Source organism: Sapajus apella, unplaced genomic scaffold (assembly GCF_009761245.1).
Source record: "Sapajus apella isolate SASKATOON/1434 unplaced genomic scaffold, GSC_monkey_1.0 scaffold2, whole genome shotgun sequence".
Classification (NCBI taxonomy): Eukaryota; Metazoa; Chordata; class Mammalia; order Primates; family Cebidae; genus Sapajus; species Sapajus apella.
In genome coordinates this window covers 14,430,174-14,449,241 of record NW_022436942.1, presented here as the reverse complement: position 1 = coordinate 14,449,241, position 19,068 = coordinate 14,430,174, and the positions used below count along the sequence as shown (strand labels likewise).

At 38.2% G+C, this 19,068-nt stretch overlaps 1 protein-coding gene across 5 annotated transcripts in view; it reads left to right on the top strand.

Moving 5' to 3' along the window:
- USP15 (ubiquitin specific peptidase 15) overlaps window positions 1-19,068 on the top strand; it is a 145,911-nt gene that overhangs the window by 22,916 nt on the left and 103,927 nt on the right. For all 5 annotated transcript variants that reach the window (XR_004270618.1, XM_032284471.1, XM_032284477.1 and 2 more), the window contains exon 2: window positions 14,071-14,198. Coding sequence is in view for 4 of the 5 variants with exons in the window: in XM_032284471.1 (XP_032140362.1) it covers window positions 14,071-14,198 (128 nt within the window). In the remaining variant the exon portion in view is untranslated. The remainder of the gene's footprint in view (window positions 1-14,070; window positions 14,199-19,068) is intronic.

The following is a 19,068-nucleotide window of genomic DNA, read 5'->3' as shown; positions in this document are numbered from 1 at the left end:
CCCCCCCACAACAGACCCCAGTGTGTGATGCACCCCTCCATGTGTCCATGTGTTATCATTGTTCAACACCCATCTATGAGTGAGAACATACAGTGTTTGATTTTCTCTTCCTGTGTCAGTTTGCTGAGAATGATGGTTTCCAGAGTCATCCATGCCTTTACAAAGGATACAAACTCATCATTTTTTATGGCTGCATAGTATTCCATGGTGTATATGTGCCACATTTTCCTTGTCCAGTCTATTGTAAGTGGGCATTTGGGTTGGTTCCAGGTATTTGCTATTGTAAACAGTGCCACAGTGAATATACGTGTGCATGTGTCTTTATAATAGAGTAATTTATAATCCTTTAGGTATATACCCAGTAATGGGATTACTGGGTCAAATGGAATTTCTAGTTCCAGGTCCTTGAGGAATCGCCACACTGTCTTCCACAATGGTTGAACTAGTTTACACTGCCGCCAACAATGTGAAAGTGTTCCTGTATCTCCACATCTTCTCTAGCATCTGTCTCCAGATTTTTTAATGATCGCCAGTCTAACTGGCGTGAGATGGTATCTCATTGTGGTTTTGATTTGCATTTCTCTAATGACCAGTAATGGTGAATATTTTTTCATGTTTGTTGGCCTCTTATGTGTCTTATTCTGAAAAATGTCTGTTCATATCCTTCACCCACTTTTGGATGGGTTTGTTTGTTTTTTTCTTGTAAATCTGTTTTAGTTCTTTGTATATTCTGGATATTAGCCCTTTGTCAGATGGGTAGATTACAAAATTTTTTTCCCATTCTGTTGATTGCTGGTTCACTCTAATGATTGTTTCTTTTGCTGTACAGAATCTCTAGAGTTTAATTAGGTCCCATTTGTCTATTTTGGCTTTTGGCGTTTTAGTCATGAAGTCCTTGCCTATGCCTGTGTCCTGAATGGTTTTGCCTTGGTTTTCTTCTAGGGTTTTTATGGTGTTAGGTCTTATGTTTAAGTCTTTAATCCATCTGGAGTTAATTTTAGTGTAAGTCATCAGGAAGGGGTCCAGTTTCTGCTTTCTGTATAGTGCTAGCCAGTTTTGCCAACACCATTTATTAAACAGGGAATCCTTTCCCCATTGCTTGTTTTTGTCAGGTTTGTCAAAGGTCAGATAATTGTAGATGTGTGGCATTGCCTCCAGGGCCTCTGTTCTGTTCCATTGGTCTATGTCTCTGTTTTGGTACCAGTACCATGCTGTTTTGATTACTGTAGCCTTGTAGTATAGTTTGAAGTCAGGTAGCGTGATGCCTCTGGCTTTATTCTTTTTGCTTTGGATTGTCTTGGCTCTGTGGGCTCTCTTTTGCTTCCTTATGAAGTTTAAGGTGGTTTTTTTTCCAGTTCTGTGAAGAAGGTCATTGGTAGCTTGATGGGGATAGCATTGAATCTATAAATTACTTTGAGCAGTGTGGCCATTTTCACAATATTGATTTTTCCTAATCGTGAGCATGGAATGTTTCTCCATCTGTTTGTGTCCTCTCTTATTTCGTTGAGCAGTGGTTTGTAGTTCTCCTTGAAGAATTCGTTTACATCCTTTGTTAGTTGTATTCCTAGGTATTTCATTCTCTTTGTAGCAATTGTGAATGGGAGTTTGCTCATGATTTGGCTCTCTGCTAGTCTGCTATTGCTGTATAGAAATGCTTGTGATTTCTGCACATTAATTTTGTATCCTGAGACTTTGCTGAAGTTGCTTATCAGTTTAAGGATATTTTAGGCTGAAATGATAGGGTCTTCTAAATATACAATCATGTCACCTGCAAATAGAGACAATCTGACTTCCTCTTTTTCTAATTGAATACCCTTTTTTTTTTCTTGCCTAATTGCTCTGGCTAGAACTTCCAATAGTATATTGAACAGGAGTGGTGACAGAGGGCATCCTTGTCTAGAGCCGGATTTCAAAGGGAATGTTTCCAGTTTTTGCCCATTCAGTATGATATTGGCTGTAGGTTTGTCATAAATAGCTTTTATTATTTTGAGATATGTTCCTTTGATACCTATTTTATTGAGAGTTTTTAGCATAAAGGCTGTTGAATTTTGTTGAAGGCCTTCTCTACATCTATTGAGATAATCATGTGGTTTTTGTCTTTGGTTCTGCTTATGTGGTAGATTATGTTTATAGATTTGCATATGTTGAATCAGCCTTGCATCCCTGGAATGAAGCCTACTTGATTGTGTTGGATAAGCTTTTTGATGTGCTGTTGCAATCGGTTTGCCAGTATTTAATTGAAGAGTTTTGCATCTATGTTCATCGTGGATGTTGGCCTGAAGTGTTCTTTCTTTGTTGAGTCTCTGCCGGGTTTTGGTGTCAGGATGATGTTGGTCTCATAAAATGATTTGGGAAAGATTCCCTCTTTTGGTATTGTTTGGAATAGTTTCAGAAGGAATGGTACCAGCTCCTCTTTGTATGTATGCTAGAATTTAGCTGTGAATCTGTCTGTACCTGGACTTTTTTTGTTTGGTAGGCTATTCATTGCTGCCTCAACTTCAGCCCTTGTTTTTGGTCTATTCAAGGTTTGAACTTCTTCCTGGTTTAGGCTTGGGAGGGTGTAAGTGTCCAGGAATTTATCCATTTCTTCTAGATTTACTGGTTTATGTGAATAGCATTGTTTGTAGCAATCTCTGATTGTAGTTTGTATTTCTGTGGAATCAGTGGTGATATCCCGTTTATCGTTTTTTATTGCATCTATTTGATTCTTCTCCCTTCTCTTTTTTTATTAATCTGTCTTGCGGTCTATTTTGTTGATCTTTTTTAAAAAAAAAAGAAACTAGCTCCTGGATTTATTGATTTTTTGAAGGGTGTTTTGTGTCTCTGTCTCCTTCAGTTCTACTTGATCTTAGTTATTTCTTGTCTTCTGCTAGCTTTTGAGTTTTTTTTATCTTGCTCCTCTAGCTCTTTCAGTTTTGACAATAGGGTGTCAATTTTAGATCTTTGCTTGCTTCTCATGTAGGCATTTATTGCTGTTTCTCTCTAGACACTGCTTTAAATGTGTCCCAGAGATTCTGGTACGTTTGTCTTCGTTCTCATCGGTTTCAAAGAACATCTTTATTTCTGCCTTCATTTCATTGTTTATCCAGTCAACATTCAAGAGCCAGTTGTTCAGTTTCCATGAAGTTGTGTGGTTCTGAGTTAGTTTCTGAATTCTGAGTTCTAATTTGATTGCCCTGTGGTCTGAGACACTGTTTTGCACCATTCTTCTGCATTTGCTGTGGAGTGATTTACCTCCAATTATGTGGTCAATTTTAGAGTAGGTGCAATGCGGTGCTGAGAAGAATGTATATTCTGTGGATTTGGGGTGGAGAGTTCTTTAGATGTCTGTTAGATCTGCTTGGTCCAGTTCTAAGTTCAAGTCGTGGATATCCTTGTTAATTTTCTGTGTGGTTGATCTGTCTGATATTGACAGTGGAGTGTTAAAGTCTCCCACTATTATTGTGTGGGAGCCTAAGTCTCTTTGTAGGTCATTAAGATCTTGCTGTATGTACCTGGGTGCTCCTGTATTGGGTGCATATATATTTAGGATCGTTAGCTCTTCTTGATGCATTGATCCTTTTGCCATTATATAATGCCCTTTGTCTCTTTTGATCTTTGTTGGTTTAAAATCCATTTTATTAGAGACTAAGATTGCAACTCCTGCTTTTCTTTGCTCTACATTTCTTTGATAAATCTTCCTCTATCCCTTTATTTTGAGCCTCTGTGTGTCCTTGCACATGAGATGGGTTTCTTGAATACAGCACACCGATGGGATAAAAAAGCACACTTTTTCTCCAATTTGCCAGTCTGTGTCTTCTGATTGGGGCATTTAGATCATTTACATTTAAGGTTAATATTGTTATGTGTGAATTTGATCCTGCCATTTTGTTGCTAGCTGGATGTTTTGCCCGTTAGTTGACGCATATTTTTCATTGTGTCGATGGTCCTTACCATTTGGTATGTTTTTGGAGTGGCTGGTACTGGTTGGTTGTTTCCTTGTTTAGTGCTTTGAGGAGCTCTTGTAAGGCAGGCCTGGTGGTGATGAAATCTCTCAGCAATTGCTTGTCCATAAGGATTTTCTTTCTCCTTCACTTATGAAGCTTAGTTTGGCTGGATATGAAATTCTAGTTTGAAAGTTCTTTTCTTTAAGGATGTTGAATATTGGCCCCCACTCTCTTCTGGCTTGTAGGGTTTCTGCTGAGAGATCCACTATGAGTCTGATGGGCTTCCCTTTGTGGGTAACCTGTCCTTTCTCTCTGGCTGCCCTTAGCATTTTTTCCTTCATTTCAACCCCGGTGAATCTGATGATTATGTGTCTTGGGGTTGCTCTTCTTGAAGAATATCTGTATTTCCTAGATTTGAATGGTGGCCTTGCTTGCTCGGTTGGGGAAGTTCTCCTGGAGAATATCCTGAAGAGTGTTTTCCAGCTTGGATTCATGTTCTCCGTCATATTCAGGTACACCTATCAAACATAGATTAGGTCTTTTTACATAATCCCATATTTCTTGGAGGCTTTTTTGATTTCTTTTCACTCTTTTTTCTCTATTCTTACCTTCTTGTTTTATTTCATTGAGTTGATCCTCAGTCTCTGATATCCTTTCTTCTGCTTGGTCAATTTGGCTATTGAAACTTGTGTATGCTTTGCGAAGTTCTCGTGCTGTGTTTTTCAGCTTCATCGAGTTGTTTATATTCTTCTCTAAGCTGTTTATTCTAGTTAGCATCTCATCTAACCTTTTTTTCTAGGTTCTTAGTTTACTTGCATTGGGTTACCACATACTCTTTTAGCTCTGAGAAGTTTGTTGCTACCCACCTTCTGAAGCCTCTTTCTGTCAATTCATCAGATTCATTTTCCATCTATCTTTGATCCCTAGCTGGTGAGGAGTTGTGATCCTTTGGAGGAGGAGAGGCATTCTGGTTTTTGGTGTTTTCATCCTTTTTGCGCTTGTTTCTTCCCATCTTAGTGGCTTTGTCTACCTTTGGTCTTTGTAGTTGGTGACTTTTGGATGGAGTCTCTGAGTGGACATCGTTTTTGTTGATGATGAAGTTATTTCTTTGTTTCTTAGTTTTCCTTCTAACAGTCAGGCACCTCTGCTGCAAGACTGGTGGAGGTCCACTCCATACCCTGCTTGCCTGGGAATCACCTGTGGGGGCTGCACAACAGTAAGGATTGCTGCCGGTTTCTTCTGTTATCTTCATCCCAGAAGGGTACCTGCCAGATGTCCGCCTGAGCTCTCCTTTATGAGGTGTCTCTGGGTGTACGGAGGTTGGGGAGCTACTTGAGGAGACAGTGTGTCCCTTATAGAAGCTCAGGTGCTGTGCTGGGAGCTCTGTTGTTCCATGCAGAGCTGCTGGGCAGGTACTTTTAAGTCTTCTGCAGCAGAACTCATAACCACCTCTTTTCCCAGGTGCTCTGTCTTAGGAAGGTCAGCTTTACTTATAAGTTCCTGTCATGCTGCTCCTTTTTTTTCATAGACGTGCTTCCCTGCATGGAGTAGTTTAGTCACGGTCTGCCAGCAAAGGCATTGCTGAACTGCTGCAGGCTCTGCCCAGCTTCTGTGTGAACTGCCTTGGTAGTGTGGGATTGCCTCGGTAGTGGTGGTCGCCCTTCCCCTCACTGAACTGGACCGTCCAATGTCCAGCTGCGCTTGCTGCAAAACTCTCGATCCAGAGCGTTTCAGATTGCTTGTTTTGTGGGGGTGGTACCCGCAGAGCCAGATCGCCTGGCTCCCTGTTTCTGCCCCCTCCCTTTCAGTTGCATGGGTAGCTCTATTTCCTAGGTGTTCCAGGCGCTAGTTGAGTCGGCCGCCCAGATTTGTGTTTCTTTGTGCCAAGCCAGCACTGGCTGAAACTGCCGTGCTGAAAACTTGTGGCGCTTTTCAACCCAGGAATCTCCTGATCTGTGGGCAGTGAAAATTTGTTTGGAAATGCGGTTGGCTTTCACACTCTGGGTTGTTCTTGCTGGGAACTGCACTCCGGAGCTGTTCCTGTTCAACCGTCTTGGATCCCCTCTGGGTTTTAATTCTTAAAGTGCTAGGTATGGTAAGCATAGAAACGCTAGAATGGATAATCTTATAAAAAACCTTGTTACCTGAGTATTACACACATGAGCTTTAAATCATTAATTTTATCTTTACTTTTGAGTCTGCTTGTGATTGAACCTGCTTAAATGTCGGGGGGAAATTTTCTAAAAAAGAGTTTAAAATAATTATGAACCAGCGACAAAGCAATATTTTATAGCGGGTATACTGTAGTCCGAATAAATTTTTACAATGTTTTAGATATATGATTTTTAAAATGCTTTCTATCCTAGTGAACTTTTACTTTATCTGTCATTGGTCATCTGATGAGAAGCTAATTCTAGGTAGCCAGAAATAGGTGAATATTATGTTCATGTGTATTCATGATTTAGCTCCCACTTACAAGTGATAACATGCAGTATTTAATCTTGTATTTCTGAATTATTTCCCATAAGGTAATGGCCACCACTTCCATCCATGCTGCTGCAAAAAAACATGGCTTCATCCTTTTTATGGCTGAGTAGCATTCCATGTGTGTGTGTGACTTTATTCTAAAATCATCTGCTGATGGACACTCAGATTGTTCCCATATCTTTGCTGTTATGAATAATACTGTGATAAACATGCAAGTACAGGTGTCTTTTTGATAGAATGATTTCATTTCTTTGGGTATATACCCAGTAGTGGGATTACTAGATCCAATGGTAGTTCTCTTTTTAGTTTTTTGAGAAATCTCCATACTGTTTTCCATAGAAGTTGTATTAATTTCCATTCCCACCATTCCTTTCCTCTGCATCCTTGCCAACATCTGTTATCTTTTAACTTTTTAATAATAGCCATTCTGAGTGGTGTGAGATGCTTTTTCATTGTGGTTTTCAACTATGCATACAACAAAAGACTAATATCTGGACTCTATTAGGAACTTAAATCAACAAGAAAAGAAACAACCCCATTAAAAAGTGGACAAAGGACATGAACAGAATCCTCCAAAGAACACATACGGGCAGCCAGCAAACATAGAAAAAAATGTACAAAATCACTAATCAGCAGAGAAATACAAATCAAAACCACGGTAAGATCTCACACCAGTCAGAATGGCTATTATTAAAAAGTTAAATAACAGATTTTAGCAAGATTGCAGAGAAAAGGGAATGCTTAATATGTTATTCGTGAGAATGCAAATTAGTTCAGCCCCTTTGGAAAACAGTTTGGAGATTTCTCAAAGAACTAAAAATAGAAGTACCATTCACTCAGCAGTCCCATTACTAGAAAATAAATCATTCTACCAAAAAGACACCTGCACTCATATGTTTATCACAGTACTGTTCACAGTAATAAAGACATGGAATCAACCTAGTTGCCCATCATTGATGGATTGGATAAAGAAAATGTGATACATATACACCATGTAATACTGTGCAGCTATGAAAAAGAACAAAATTGTATCCTTTACAGCAACATGGATGCAACTGGAGGCCATTATTCTAAGCAGATTAACACAGATACAGAAAACCAAATACTGTGTCTTTTCATTTATAAATAGGAGCTAAACATTGAGTATGCACGAACACAAGATTGGGAGCAATATACGCTGGGGATTCCAAAAGAAAAGAGGGAGATAGGGGAGTAGGAGTTGAGAAACAACCTGTCGAGTACTGTATTTGCTACTGGGCAACGGGATCATCAGAAACCAAAACCTCAACATCATGCAATATACCCATGTAACAAACCTCTATATGTATCCCCTGAATCTAAAATTTAAAATAAAATTTAAAATACTTTAAAACATGAATTTAAAAATAAATTTTTAAAATCTGTGTTCTTTGCCCACTTTTGAATAAAACTTTTTGTTGCTCTTGTCATTGAAAGGTTTGAGTTCCTTGTAAATTCTGAATATCAGTCCTTTGTTGAATACATAGGTTGCAGATGTTTTCTCCCAATTGTTAGGTTGTCTGTTCACTCTGTCAGTTATTTCTTTTGCTGTACAGAAGTTTCTCAGTTAAACTAAGTCACTTTTGTCTATCTTTGTTTTTTGTTGCATTTGTTTTTGAGATGTTAGTCATAAATTCTTCACATAGGCCAGTGTACAGAGTTTTTCCTAGGGTTTTTTTTAGGACTTTTATAGAAGTTTCAAGATCTTGAATACACCATGAGTTAATTTTTTTGTTTGTTTGTTTTTCTACCTTGAGTTAAATATTTTATATAGTGAGAGATGGGGTCCATTTTCATTCTGCATATGGCAATCCAGTTTTCCCAGCACCGTTTATTGAATAGAGTCTCCTTTCCTAGTTAATGTTTTTGTCAGCCTCATTGTAAAACAGTTGGCTATAGGTATGTGGCTTTATTTGTGGGCTGTCTCTTCTGTTCCATTGATTTATCTGTCTGTTTTTATACCAGTACCATGTTGCTTTGGTTACTATAACCATGCATTGTAATTTGAAGTTGGGTAATGTGATGCCTCCAGCTTTGTTCTTTTTCCGTAGGATTGCTCTATTTATTGAGATTCTTTTTTTATTTCATAGGAATTTTAGAATTCTTCTTTCTAATTCAGTGAAACATGATGTTGGTATTTTATAGAAATTGCATTGAATCTGTAGATTGCTTTGGGCAGGGTGAGTATGGGTTATTTTAACATTATCAATTCTTCTGATCCATGAGTGTGGGATGTTCCACTTATTTGTGTCATCTACAGTTTCTTTCATCAGTGTTTTGTAGTTTTCCTTATAGAGGTCTTTCACCTCCTTGATAAGATGAAAGGAGGTATTCTTTGGTGTGTGTGTGTGTGTATGTGTGTGTGTGTGTGTGTGTGTGTGTGTAACTTTGGTAAATGACTGACTTTGATTTAGTTCGCAGCTTGATTGTTACTAGTGTATAATATTGCTTCTGGTTTTTGTAAGTTGATTTTGTATGCTGAAACTTTACTGAGTTCATTTCTCTAAGAAGTCTTTTCATGGAATCTTTAGGGTTTTTTAGGTATAAGAGATAACAGAGATAACTTGACATCCTCTTTTCCAACTTGGATAGCTGATTTCTCTTGCTTCTTTTCTGGCTGTGACTTTCAGTACTATATTGAATCAGAGTGTGTAAGTGGACCTTTTTGTCTTGTTCCCATTTTTAGCAGGAATGCTTTCACGTTTTCTCCATTTGTATGATATTTGTTGTATGTGGCTTTTATTATGTTGAGATGTGTTCCTTCTGTGCCTAGTTTGTTGCAGGTTTTTATCATGAGATGTTAAATTTTACCAGATGCTGTTTTTGAGTCTATTGAGAGTATTATATGGTTTTGTTTTTAATTTTGTTCCGGTAGTGAATTGCATTTATTGATTTGCATATGTTGAACTTTCCTTGCATGCCTGGAATAAAACCCACTTGATCATGGCGTGTTATCTTTTTGATGTGCTGTTGTATTCAATTTGCTAATATTTGGTTGAGGAATTTTGCATCTATATTCATCAGGAGATACTGGTCTATTGTTATATTTGTTGAGTCCTTGTTTGGCTTTGGTATCAGGGTGACACCGGCCTTGTAGAATTAGAAAGGGAAGATTCCTTCCACTATTTTGGAACAGTTTCAGTGGGATTGGTACAAGTTCTTTTTTGTATATGTCATAGTGTTCAGCTCTGAATCTGTCCTGTCCTGAGCTTGTTGTTGTTGTTGTTGTTGTTGTTGTTGTTGTTGTTGGGAGATTTTCATCTTACTGATTTAGTCTTAGTACTCATTATTGGTCTGTTTAGGGTTTCCAGTTCTTTCTGGTTCAGTACAATCTTGGGAGGTTGTATGTTTCTAGGAGTTTACCCACTTCCTCTAGGTTTTCTAGTTTGTGCATGTAGAGATGCTCATAGTAGTCTCCGATAACTTTTATATTTCTGCAGTATCAATTATAGTATCTTCTTTTTCATTTCTGATTGTGTTTATTTGAATCTTCCTTCTTCTTGGTTAGTCTAGCTAGCAGTCTGTCAGTTTTGTTTCTCTTTTCAAATAACTAACTTTTCACTTCATTGATCTTTTGTATTACATTTTTGGTCTCAGTGTCACTTACTTTTCCTCTGATCTTTATGTCTTATCTTCTGTCAGCTTTGGATTTGGATTTGGTTCTTGTTTTTCTGATTCATTGGGTGTGACATTAGGTGGTTAATGTGTGATTTTTTTTTTTAAATATATAGACAACACTATAAACTTTCCACTTAGCACTGCTTTTGCTGTATCCCAGAGGTTTGGTATGTTGTATCTTCTTTTTCATTCATTTAAACATTTTTTTAAAGTTCCATCTTAATTGTGTTGTTGACCCAAAGATTGTTCAGTAACATGTTATTGAATTTCCATGTATTTGTATAGCTTCAATAATTCCCCCTTAGGATTTATTTTGAGTTTTATTTCACTGTGGTTTAAGAAGATAATTGATATGATTTCAATTTTTTTAAAAAAATTTTGAGACTTGTTTTTGTGGCATACTATATTCTATTTTGGAGAATGTTTCATGCCTGATGAAAAGAATGTATATTCTGCTAGAGTAGAACATTCTTCAAATGTCTGCCAAATACATTTAGTTTAGAATGCAATTTAATTCTGATGTTTCTTTGTTGGTTTTGTGTCCTGATAATCTGTCTAGTGCTGTCAGTGGAATATTAAAGTCACCCACTATTATTGTATTGCTGTTTATATATTTTCTTAGGTCTAGTAATACTTGTTTTATGAATTTGGGTTTGGGTCCTCTGCTGTTGGATGCATACAGGTATTGATCGACTTACGACCTATGCAACTTACGACCATTCGACTTTACAACCACAATCGCTAGCCACGACTGCTCCGCGTCTGGCAGTGCAAACGTTGCCCACCTGGGCGTACGACAGTGCGGACCAGCTTCCGGCAGCACTACCATCTCTGCGTGCACCATTTCAACTGTACATATAGCCTACTCAACTTACGACCAAGATCTGGCTGTAACCAGATAGTGTTACGGCCAGTCTGCCGGTCCCAATCGTGGTTGTAAGTTGAGCACTAGCTGTATATATTTAGGATTGTTTTATCTTTCTATTGAATTGATCCCTTTATCATTATATAATGACCTTGTTTTTTTTTTTATTTTTTATTTTTTTTTACTGTTTTTTGTTCAAAGTCAGCTTTATCTAAGTATAGCTACCCCTACTTGGTTTTTGTTTCCATTTGCATGGATTATCTTTTTGCACCCCTTTCTTCAGTCTGTAAGTTTCTTTACCATTATTGTGAGTTTATTGTAAGCAGCATATAGTTGGATCTTGTTTTCTAAATTCATCCTGCCAATCTATACCTTTTAAGTGGAGCATGTAACCCATTTATGTTTACAGTAAATACTGACATGCGAGGTTTTATTTCTGTAATAATGTTAATTGTTATCGCATTGCTTTGTAGTTTCATTGGTGTAATTATTTTACAAGACCTGTGAATTGTTTACTTCCTTACGTTTTTATGATGACAAGTATTGACCCTTCATTTCCATGTTTATACCTCCCTTGATCATTTTTGTAGAGCCAGTCTAGTGTTGACAGATGCCCTCAATGATTGTTTTCTAGGAAAGACTTTATATCTTTCTTATTCCTGAAGCTTTTTCTAGCAGGGTACAAATTTTCAGGTTGCCAGTTTTCTTTTTTTACTTTAAGCCTATTTTGAAAATAGAATCCCAATCTCTTCTGACTTGTAAGTCATCTGCCAGGAAGTCTGCTGTTAGTCTGATATAGTTTCCTTTGTAGGTGACTAGATGCTTTTTTTCTCTTGCTGATCCTAAGATTTATTCCTTCTTGTTGACCTCAGACAGTCTGATGACTCTATGTCATGGTGAGGTTTTTCTGCAATGTATTTTTCTAGGTTTCATTGGGCCTCTTATTCTAGATGTCTAGATCTCTTGCTGGACTAGATAAGTTGGTTTTCCAAACTTTTTGCTTTCTTTTCTTTCTCAGGAATACCTACAATCCCTAGGTCCAGACGTTTTAATGTAATATTTTACTCCCCAGAGGCTTTGTTCATCTTTAAAATACTTTTTTGTTTCTTCAAATGACCTGTCTTTATGTTCTGAGATTCTTTCTTCTCCTTGATCTAGTTTATTGTTGAAGCTTTCATCAGTATTTTGTAAATCCTTCAGTGAATTTTTTATTTTCAAAAGATTTTTAAAATATCTTTCTTTGGTAAATTTATCATTTATATCCTGAATTGATTTTCTGTTTCTTTGTATTGGTTTTCAGATTTTCCTTGAATCTCATTGAGCTTCCTTAAAATCAATATTTTGAATTACTTAGGAGTTCAGTAATTTTGGTTAGGATTTATTGCTAGAGAGTGTGATCCTCTGAGGGTATTGTAACAACCGGTTTTTTCATACTTCTACAATTATGACATTGGTTCTTTCTCATCTGGAGATATTCATTTCTGATGTTTCAGTTCACTTTTGTTTGGACTAGACTGTTTTCCCTTGAGGATGTGACTATAATATACGTTGAATAGGGTCATTTGGCTTTGCTTCTGAGTTCTTTTAGTGGCAAAGACTCTATGAATTTCTTGGTTTTAGATAGCTTTGGTGGCTTTCTCAAATGTCAGGTGTGATCGTGGTGTACTTGGCATGTGAGCACACTCACATCCTCCTGTAGAGCCAGTGGTACGAGACCTTACTCCTCACTTGCAGTGTTGAGCAGAGTTTGTTTCTCTGTCTCTGCCAGGAGCAGGCATTCACTTGCAGCCCCAAGCAAGGAGCTCTTGGGCTCTAGAAAATGCATGCTTTAGTTTCCTCTGTCCCAGGGGCTATCCCTTTGGTGCACTGCACTTTGCCTTCCCTTAAAAGTAGTACTCTTGGAGGGATAGATTATTGGGAACCCTGCAGCACCCCTGGGTCTAACTAGCACTGTGCCACTGCTGCCCACTGAGTTGGTGCTGGGGAATGTCAGCAAGAGCTTCCAGGATGTCAAAGCACAAAAGGCATGAAGTTCCCTGAGCAAGATACAGTCCCCTGACAGATGTGCGCTGACATTGATGCCTTGCCACAGGCACTCAAGTCTGGGGATGTGGTAAGAAGTTGAGCAACCCAGCATGAGCTTGTAGTTTGGTGTAACACCCTCAAGAAATCCCTACCCTTACCACTGTCTCAGTTTGTGAGAGCAGAAGGGCCCTCCCATAGATTGCATACTACCAGTCTGCCACAGGAATGAAGGATCCTGTGTCTGAATTTTTTCCTGTGATTTTGTGTACTGGCATTCTCTCTTTGATATTCTGTTAGAGCTGTGATTATGTGTTTGTAATATTGGTTCTTTTTTCTTTTTTGAGACCAAGTCTCATTCTGTCGCCCAGGCTGGAGTGCAGTGGCACAGTTTCGGCTCACTGCAACCTTTGCCTCCTGGGTTCAAGCAATTCTCTTGCCTCAGACTCTTGAGTAGCTGGGATTACAGATGCCTGCTACCATGCCTGGCTAATATTTTTATTTTCAGTAGGGACAGGCTTTCATCATGTTGGCCAGGCTGGTCTCAAACTCCTGACCTCAAGTGATCCACCTGTCTCCTCAGCCTCCCAAAGCCCTGGAATTACAGGGGTGAGCCATCGCCCGGTCTTAATTTTGGTTCTTTTTTCTGAAGAGAACTGGAACCTGATGTCTCTAGTCGGCCATCTTGAACCTCTCTCTTTGATTATGATTATTATAATTAACCTTGCAACCCGTAATAACTTTACTTCCAAAAACACACAATAAAGTATATAAAACTATTTGCAAGTTTCTTGCAAAAGAACCATTTTTTCTGTTTACCACATTGCATATTTAAATTTATTTTGACAGATTCTTATGGTTATTTGCATTTTTATTCAATTGAGAAGCATTTTCTTGAATATGTTTATTTGTATTTTTATGTCAATATTTGTCATCAAGAATATATTTATAGAACAGTAGAAATAATACTTTATACAAATATTGTCTTTCTAATACTAAGTGGTGTACAGTTACTTTCAATAATTTTTTGAAGTAGATACGTCTTTTAATATAAAAGAAAATATCAAAAATAGATGACTCTTCTGTTCCTGTATTTTTAGGTATTTTCCTTAACCAATTTCTTTTATTTTCTAGGTACCTAGTCGATAGTCGCTGGTTCAAACAGTGGAAAAAATATGTTGGCTTTGACAGTTGGGACAAATACCAGATGGGAGATCAAAATGTGTATCCTGGACCCATTGATAACTCTGGACTTCTCAAAGGTCATTATTTTCTTCCTTCAGTCGAGTTGTAAATGTGTTAAATTTCATTATGTAAATGTCAGTGGGTTGAATATGGGAAATGTTAGTGTAAATAAGTTGATAGAGTAGAAATATCTTTGCATTACAGATTTGACCTAATGAACTTATTATTCTAATTAGTCATTAAAAATTTTCTTATGCTGTATAATGACAAGTTTTGTTTTTCATTTATGATATAATAAGGCTTTATTGTTTAAACCCTTAAATGAAGAATGTTACTTCTTCATTTAAATATTTCATTATTCAGTAATCATTAATGATTATTTATTAATAAATAAGACCGATTATTTGTTATTAAATAATTATTAAAGACTGATTATTTTGAGAAATGCTATGTCACATATTGGACATGGCATTTTTTTAAATTTGAGGAACAATCACATATCCTTACATTCTTAAAGTTTTACATTAGCTTTCTGCAACCCTCACTACTTGCCAGTCCTTCTGTATACCTCTTATTATGCTTAAAGGGAACAAAACATAAGTACCACAACTTCCGTTTCTAACAGTGGTTGTCAAAACACTGGATATCAGGCAACAGAAAACTGATCGCTGAGAGATGAGAAACAAAATAGGTAAGCCCTCCAACTGTTTTCAGTTTACTGCATTGGAAGAGTTTCCAAGACACAGCATGGGATGATAAAACCTGTGCAGACCCTTGCGGTCTTTCTTAGCTGAGAAAATGGGAGTTTGAAGTCCAGGGAAACCAAGAGTCCTGGGAAGTACCAGAAGATAGTGAGCAACTGAGAGAGAGAGAGAGAGAGAGAGAGAGCGCGCGCGCGCAACCTAGACCCTCCATAGGGTTGCTCTTAAGTCTTCAGTTATTAATCAGCACTTTGCATGTGAGAAAACTGCCCAAAGCCAGACAAAGAACCACTGAAAAGAAGTAACAATCATTGGGGCTAATACAGGATTGGGAATCATTGGTGTTCTCAGTAGCCAGAGTAGAAAACCACATAATTTACAAAGTAGACTACTGAGAACAGTTTTGCTTATGTAATAGGGTGAAATTAATTTTCCTGCTCTACTAACCTGAAAGCATCAAACTGTTTCCAAGTTACTTGACTCCATTTGAAAATAAAACTTGAATATCTGTAAGAATATAAAAATATCCAGCATACAAAAACATAAAATGTGTAACGTCTTGGATCTGACCAAATATTACCTGGTATGTAAAGAAGCAGGAAAATATGACCAATAGTCATAAGCAATGTCAATCTTAAAAGCAAATCTCCCCCACAAGACATGGAAAAAATTAATAAAGAACAGGTGAGACAACTACAAAATTAAAAGTTGCTAGATTAAAACCCAGCTCTATGAATAATCACATTAAATGTAAACACCTCAACTAAATGTTGTGACCATGAGATTAGATTAAAAAGTTAAGACTCACTATCAACTGTCTATAAGAAACTTCTTTAAGCATAAAGACACAGATAAATTTAAGACATGGAAAAAGATAACACCAGGTTGTGGTAAGCAAGACTAACCCCCAGTGATCCTCACCCTTATAAGGTACTCTTCCCTTTGAGTGTTGGTGAAACTTGTAAATAGGATGAAGCTATCACCCCTATGATTATGCTGTGTGGCAAAAGGAGACTATCTGGGTGAATTTAATCTAATGAAATGTACCCTTCAGAAGCAGAGCATTTTCTCTGGCTAGTGGCAAAATAATTCAGATTCAAGCCTGGAAGAGAGTCACCAAACATATCATTGCTGGTTTGAAGTTGGAAGGAATCATTGAGATGCAAAGCAGGCAGCCTCTAGGAACAGAGAGAGGCCTCAGGCTGACAGCCAGCAAGGAAACAGGAACCTCAGACTCACAACCATGAGTAACTGAATTCTGCCAACAACCTGAATGGGCTTGTAAGCGGATTCTTCCTCAGACCTTCAGATAAGAGCCCAGCAGGGCTGATATCTTGACTTCAGCTTGTAAAATCCTAAGCACAAATCCATTTGAGCCCTCCTGAACTACTGACCTGCATAACTGTGAACTAATAAATCAGTGATGTTTAAGCCACTATGGTAATTTATTTTACAACAGTGGAAAACGAATACACATGCTAACACTTTTTTAAAAAGCCAGAGACATTAAGTTTCAAAATAAAGAACATTATCAGGGATAGACAGTCACTTTATAATGACTAAGGGATGGGATAGTTCATCAAGAGAATATAGTAAGCTTAAATATATACCTACCTAATGGCCTAACTTAAAAATATGTGAAGAAAAGTGATGTCAGCAAGATGGCAGAGTAAAAAGTCCCAGCCCCCAACCCCCAACAGAAACACTGAATTAACAATGGACCAGATTATCTTTATGAGAAACCCAAGAAATTCTGTTAAGAATTTGCAGTGTTCCAAATGAGCACAAAACTGAAAACAACGTTGAAATGGGTAAGAACAATTTTATTTTGCCCACATCAGCCCCTTCTCCAAGCAGACTTAGGTTAGTCTCAGGAGAGATTGTCTCGGATCAGGACAGAAAGAGAGAGAGCATGTGTTTTACTTTCCAGCCCTTCAGTGTGCTACCCAACAGGCCAGTTAAAAAAAAAAAATTATCACTTTACACAGAGTGCTGATGCAGCCAGCGTAGTTCTGATACCTGGGGGCAGTTAACAAAGGGATAGGGTAGGTGGTTGCTGCAGCTGGAAAGCTCAGAGAGATTGAGAGAAGGCTAAGAATCTGAGGCTTCTCTCCCAGGAAAGAAGGAGAGGAGTGGGGGCATTCTAAACTATTCATGCCTTTCAGTGTGCTGCCTGAGGGACCAGTTTCTGTCTTGCCTTACTGTACCAGAAAGCTCACATAGTTCAAATAACTGGGGGAAGTTAAGAACAAAAGAAAACGAATAGGTGGCTTGTTTCAACTGCCACAGCCCTGTAATATTGGGAGAAGGCATAGAACCTAAGACTTGTCTCCAAGGAAAGGGGAAAAGGAGTGGAGTGTACCTCCAATGTTCCAGTCTTTCAGGGTACTGCTTGAAGGGCTGATTTCTGTCTTACCTTACTCATTGTGCTAATGGAACTGGCATAGTTTGGTGGGGGCAGCTAGGAACAAAGGAAAAAGGGCAAGAGGCTTCCTGCACTCAGCTCTACAAGATTTGAGAAGGCAGAGAACTCAAGGAAGAGGGAGACAAGTGGGATGGGCCTCTTAATGTTCTGATCTGTGGTATGACGTAGTAAAATACCAGAAGGAGGAAGAGATTATGGGCTTCTGGAAAAAAAAAAAAAATCAATAAAGCCTTCTAATTAGGAATCTGCATGCACAAGTACAGAAAAGACATATCCACAGAAAAAGTTTGAGATGTTCTTAGAATCTCCAGCCAGGCTAATGGGTGGAAGTAAAGCTATTTGCCTTTCAAAGCCAGTTTATAAAGACTGGAGAGGTGGCTATTTCTTCAGTTGCAGGAACACCATGCAAAGCTACAAGAACTCAAAAAATCAGAGAAACATGACAGAAAGAAACAAAATCTCCAGAAACTGATTCTATAGAAATGGAGACGAATTGCCCAACAGAGAATTCAAAATAATTGTCTTATAAAGCTCACTGAGTTGCAAGAAAACATAGACAACTTAACAAAACCAGAAAAATGAAAATATCAACCAGGAGCTAAAAATTAAGAAGAACCAAACAAATTTTGGAATACAATAACTGAAAAATTCGCTAGAGGTCTTCAGCAACAAACTTGATCAAATAGATGAATTGGCAAACTTGAAGACTGATCATTTGAAATTATCCAATAAGAAGAATAAAAATAATGAAAAGTAAAGTAAGTCTAAGTAGCTTATGGGACACAATCAAATGAACCAATTTGTGCATGTAAGATTTCCAAAAGGAGGAAAGTGAGAAGGCAGAAAGCATATTTAATGACATAATGGCTCGGGCCAGGCATAGTGGCTCACGCTTATAACCCCAGCACTGTGGGAGGCCAAGGTGGGTGGATCACTTAAACACAGGAGTTTGAGACTAGCCTGGGCAACATGCAAAACCCTGTCTCTACAAGAATTTTTTTTAAAAATCCGGCCAGGCGCGGTGGCTCATGCCTGTAATCCCAACACTTTGGGAGGCTGAGGTGGGTGAATCATGAGGTCAAGAGATCAAGACCATCCTGGCTAACATGGTAAAACCCCATCTCTCCTAAAAATAGAAAAAATTGGCTGGGTATGGTGACGCGTGCCTGTAGTCTCAGCTACTCGGGAAGCTGAGGCAGGAGAATCACGAACCCAGGAGGCAGAGGTTGCAGTGAGCAGAGATCATGCCACTGTACTCCAACCTGGTGACAGAGCAAGACTTTGTCTCCAAAACAGTAGTGATAATAATAATCTGTACGTCGTGGCATGTGCCTGTAGTCCCAGCTGCACGGGAGGCTGAGGTGGGAAGATTGCTTCAGCCCAGGAGATGAAGGTTGCAGTGAGCTGAGATAGCACCACTCTACTCCAGCATGAATGACAGAATAAGACCCTGTCTTAAAAACAAAAAAAGAAATAATGCAATAATGGCTGAAAGTTCCTAAAACTGGGAAGGGCAATAGATACCTACATTCATGAAGCCTGAAGAATTGAACAACATTGTTAATCATCTTGGCCTAATTGAATTTTATAAAACATTTCTTTTACCCATTAGGAATCACACCCTATCCCTTCTCTGCTGCCACCCCAGCCCTAGACAACTACTAATCTCCTTCGTCTGTATGAATTTGCTTATTCTAGACATTTCATATAAATGGAATCATAAAGTGTGTGTGCTTTTTTTTTTTTTTTTTTTTTGAGATGTATCCTCTGTCACCCAGGCTGGAGTGCAGTGGCGCAATCCCAGCTCACTGCAGCTTCCAC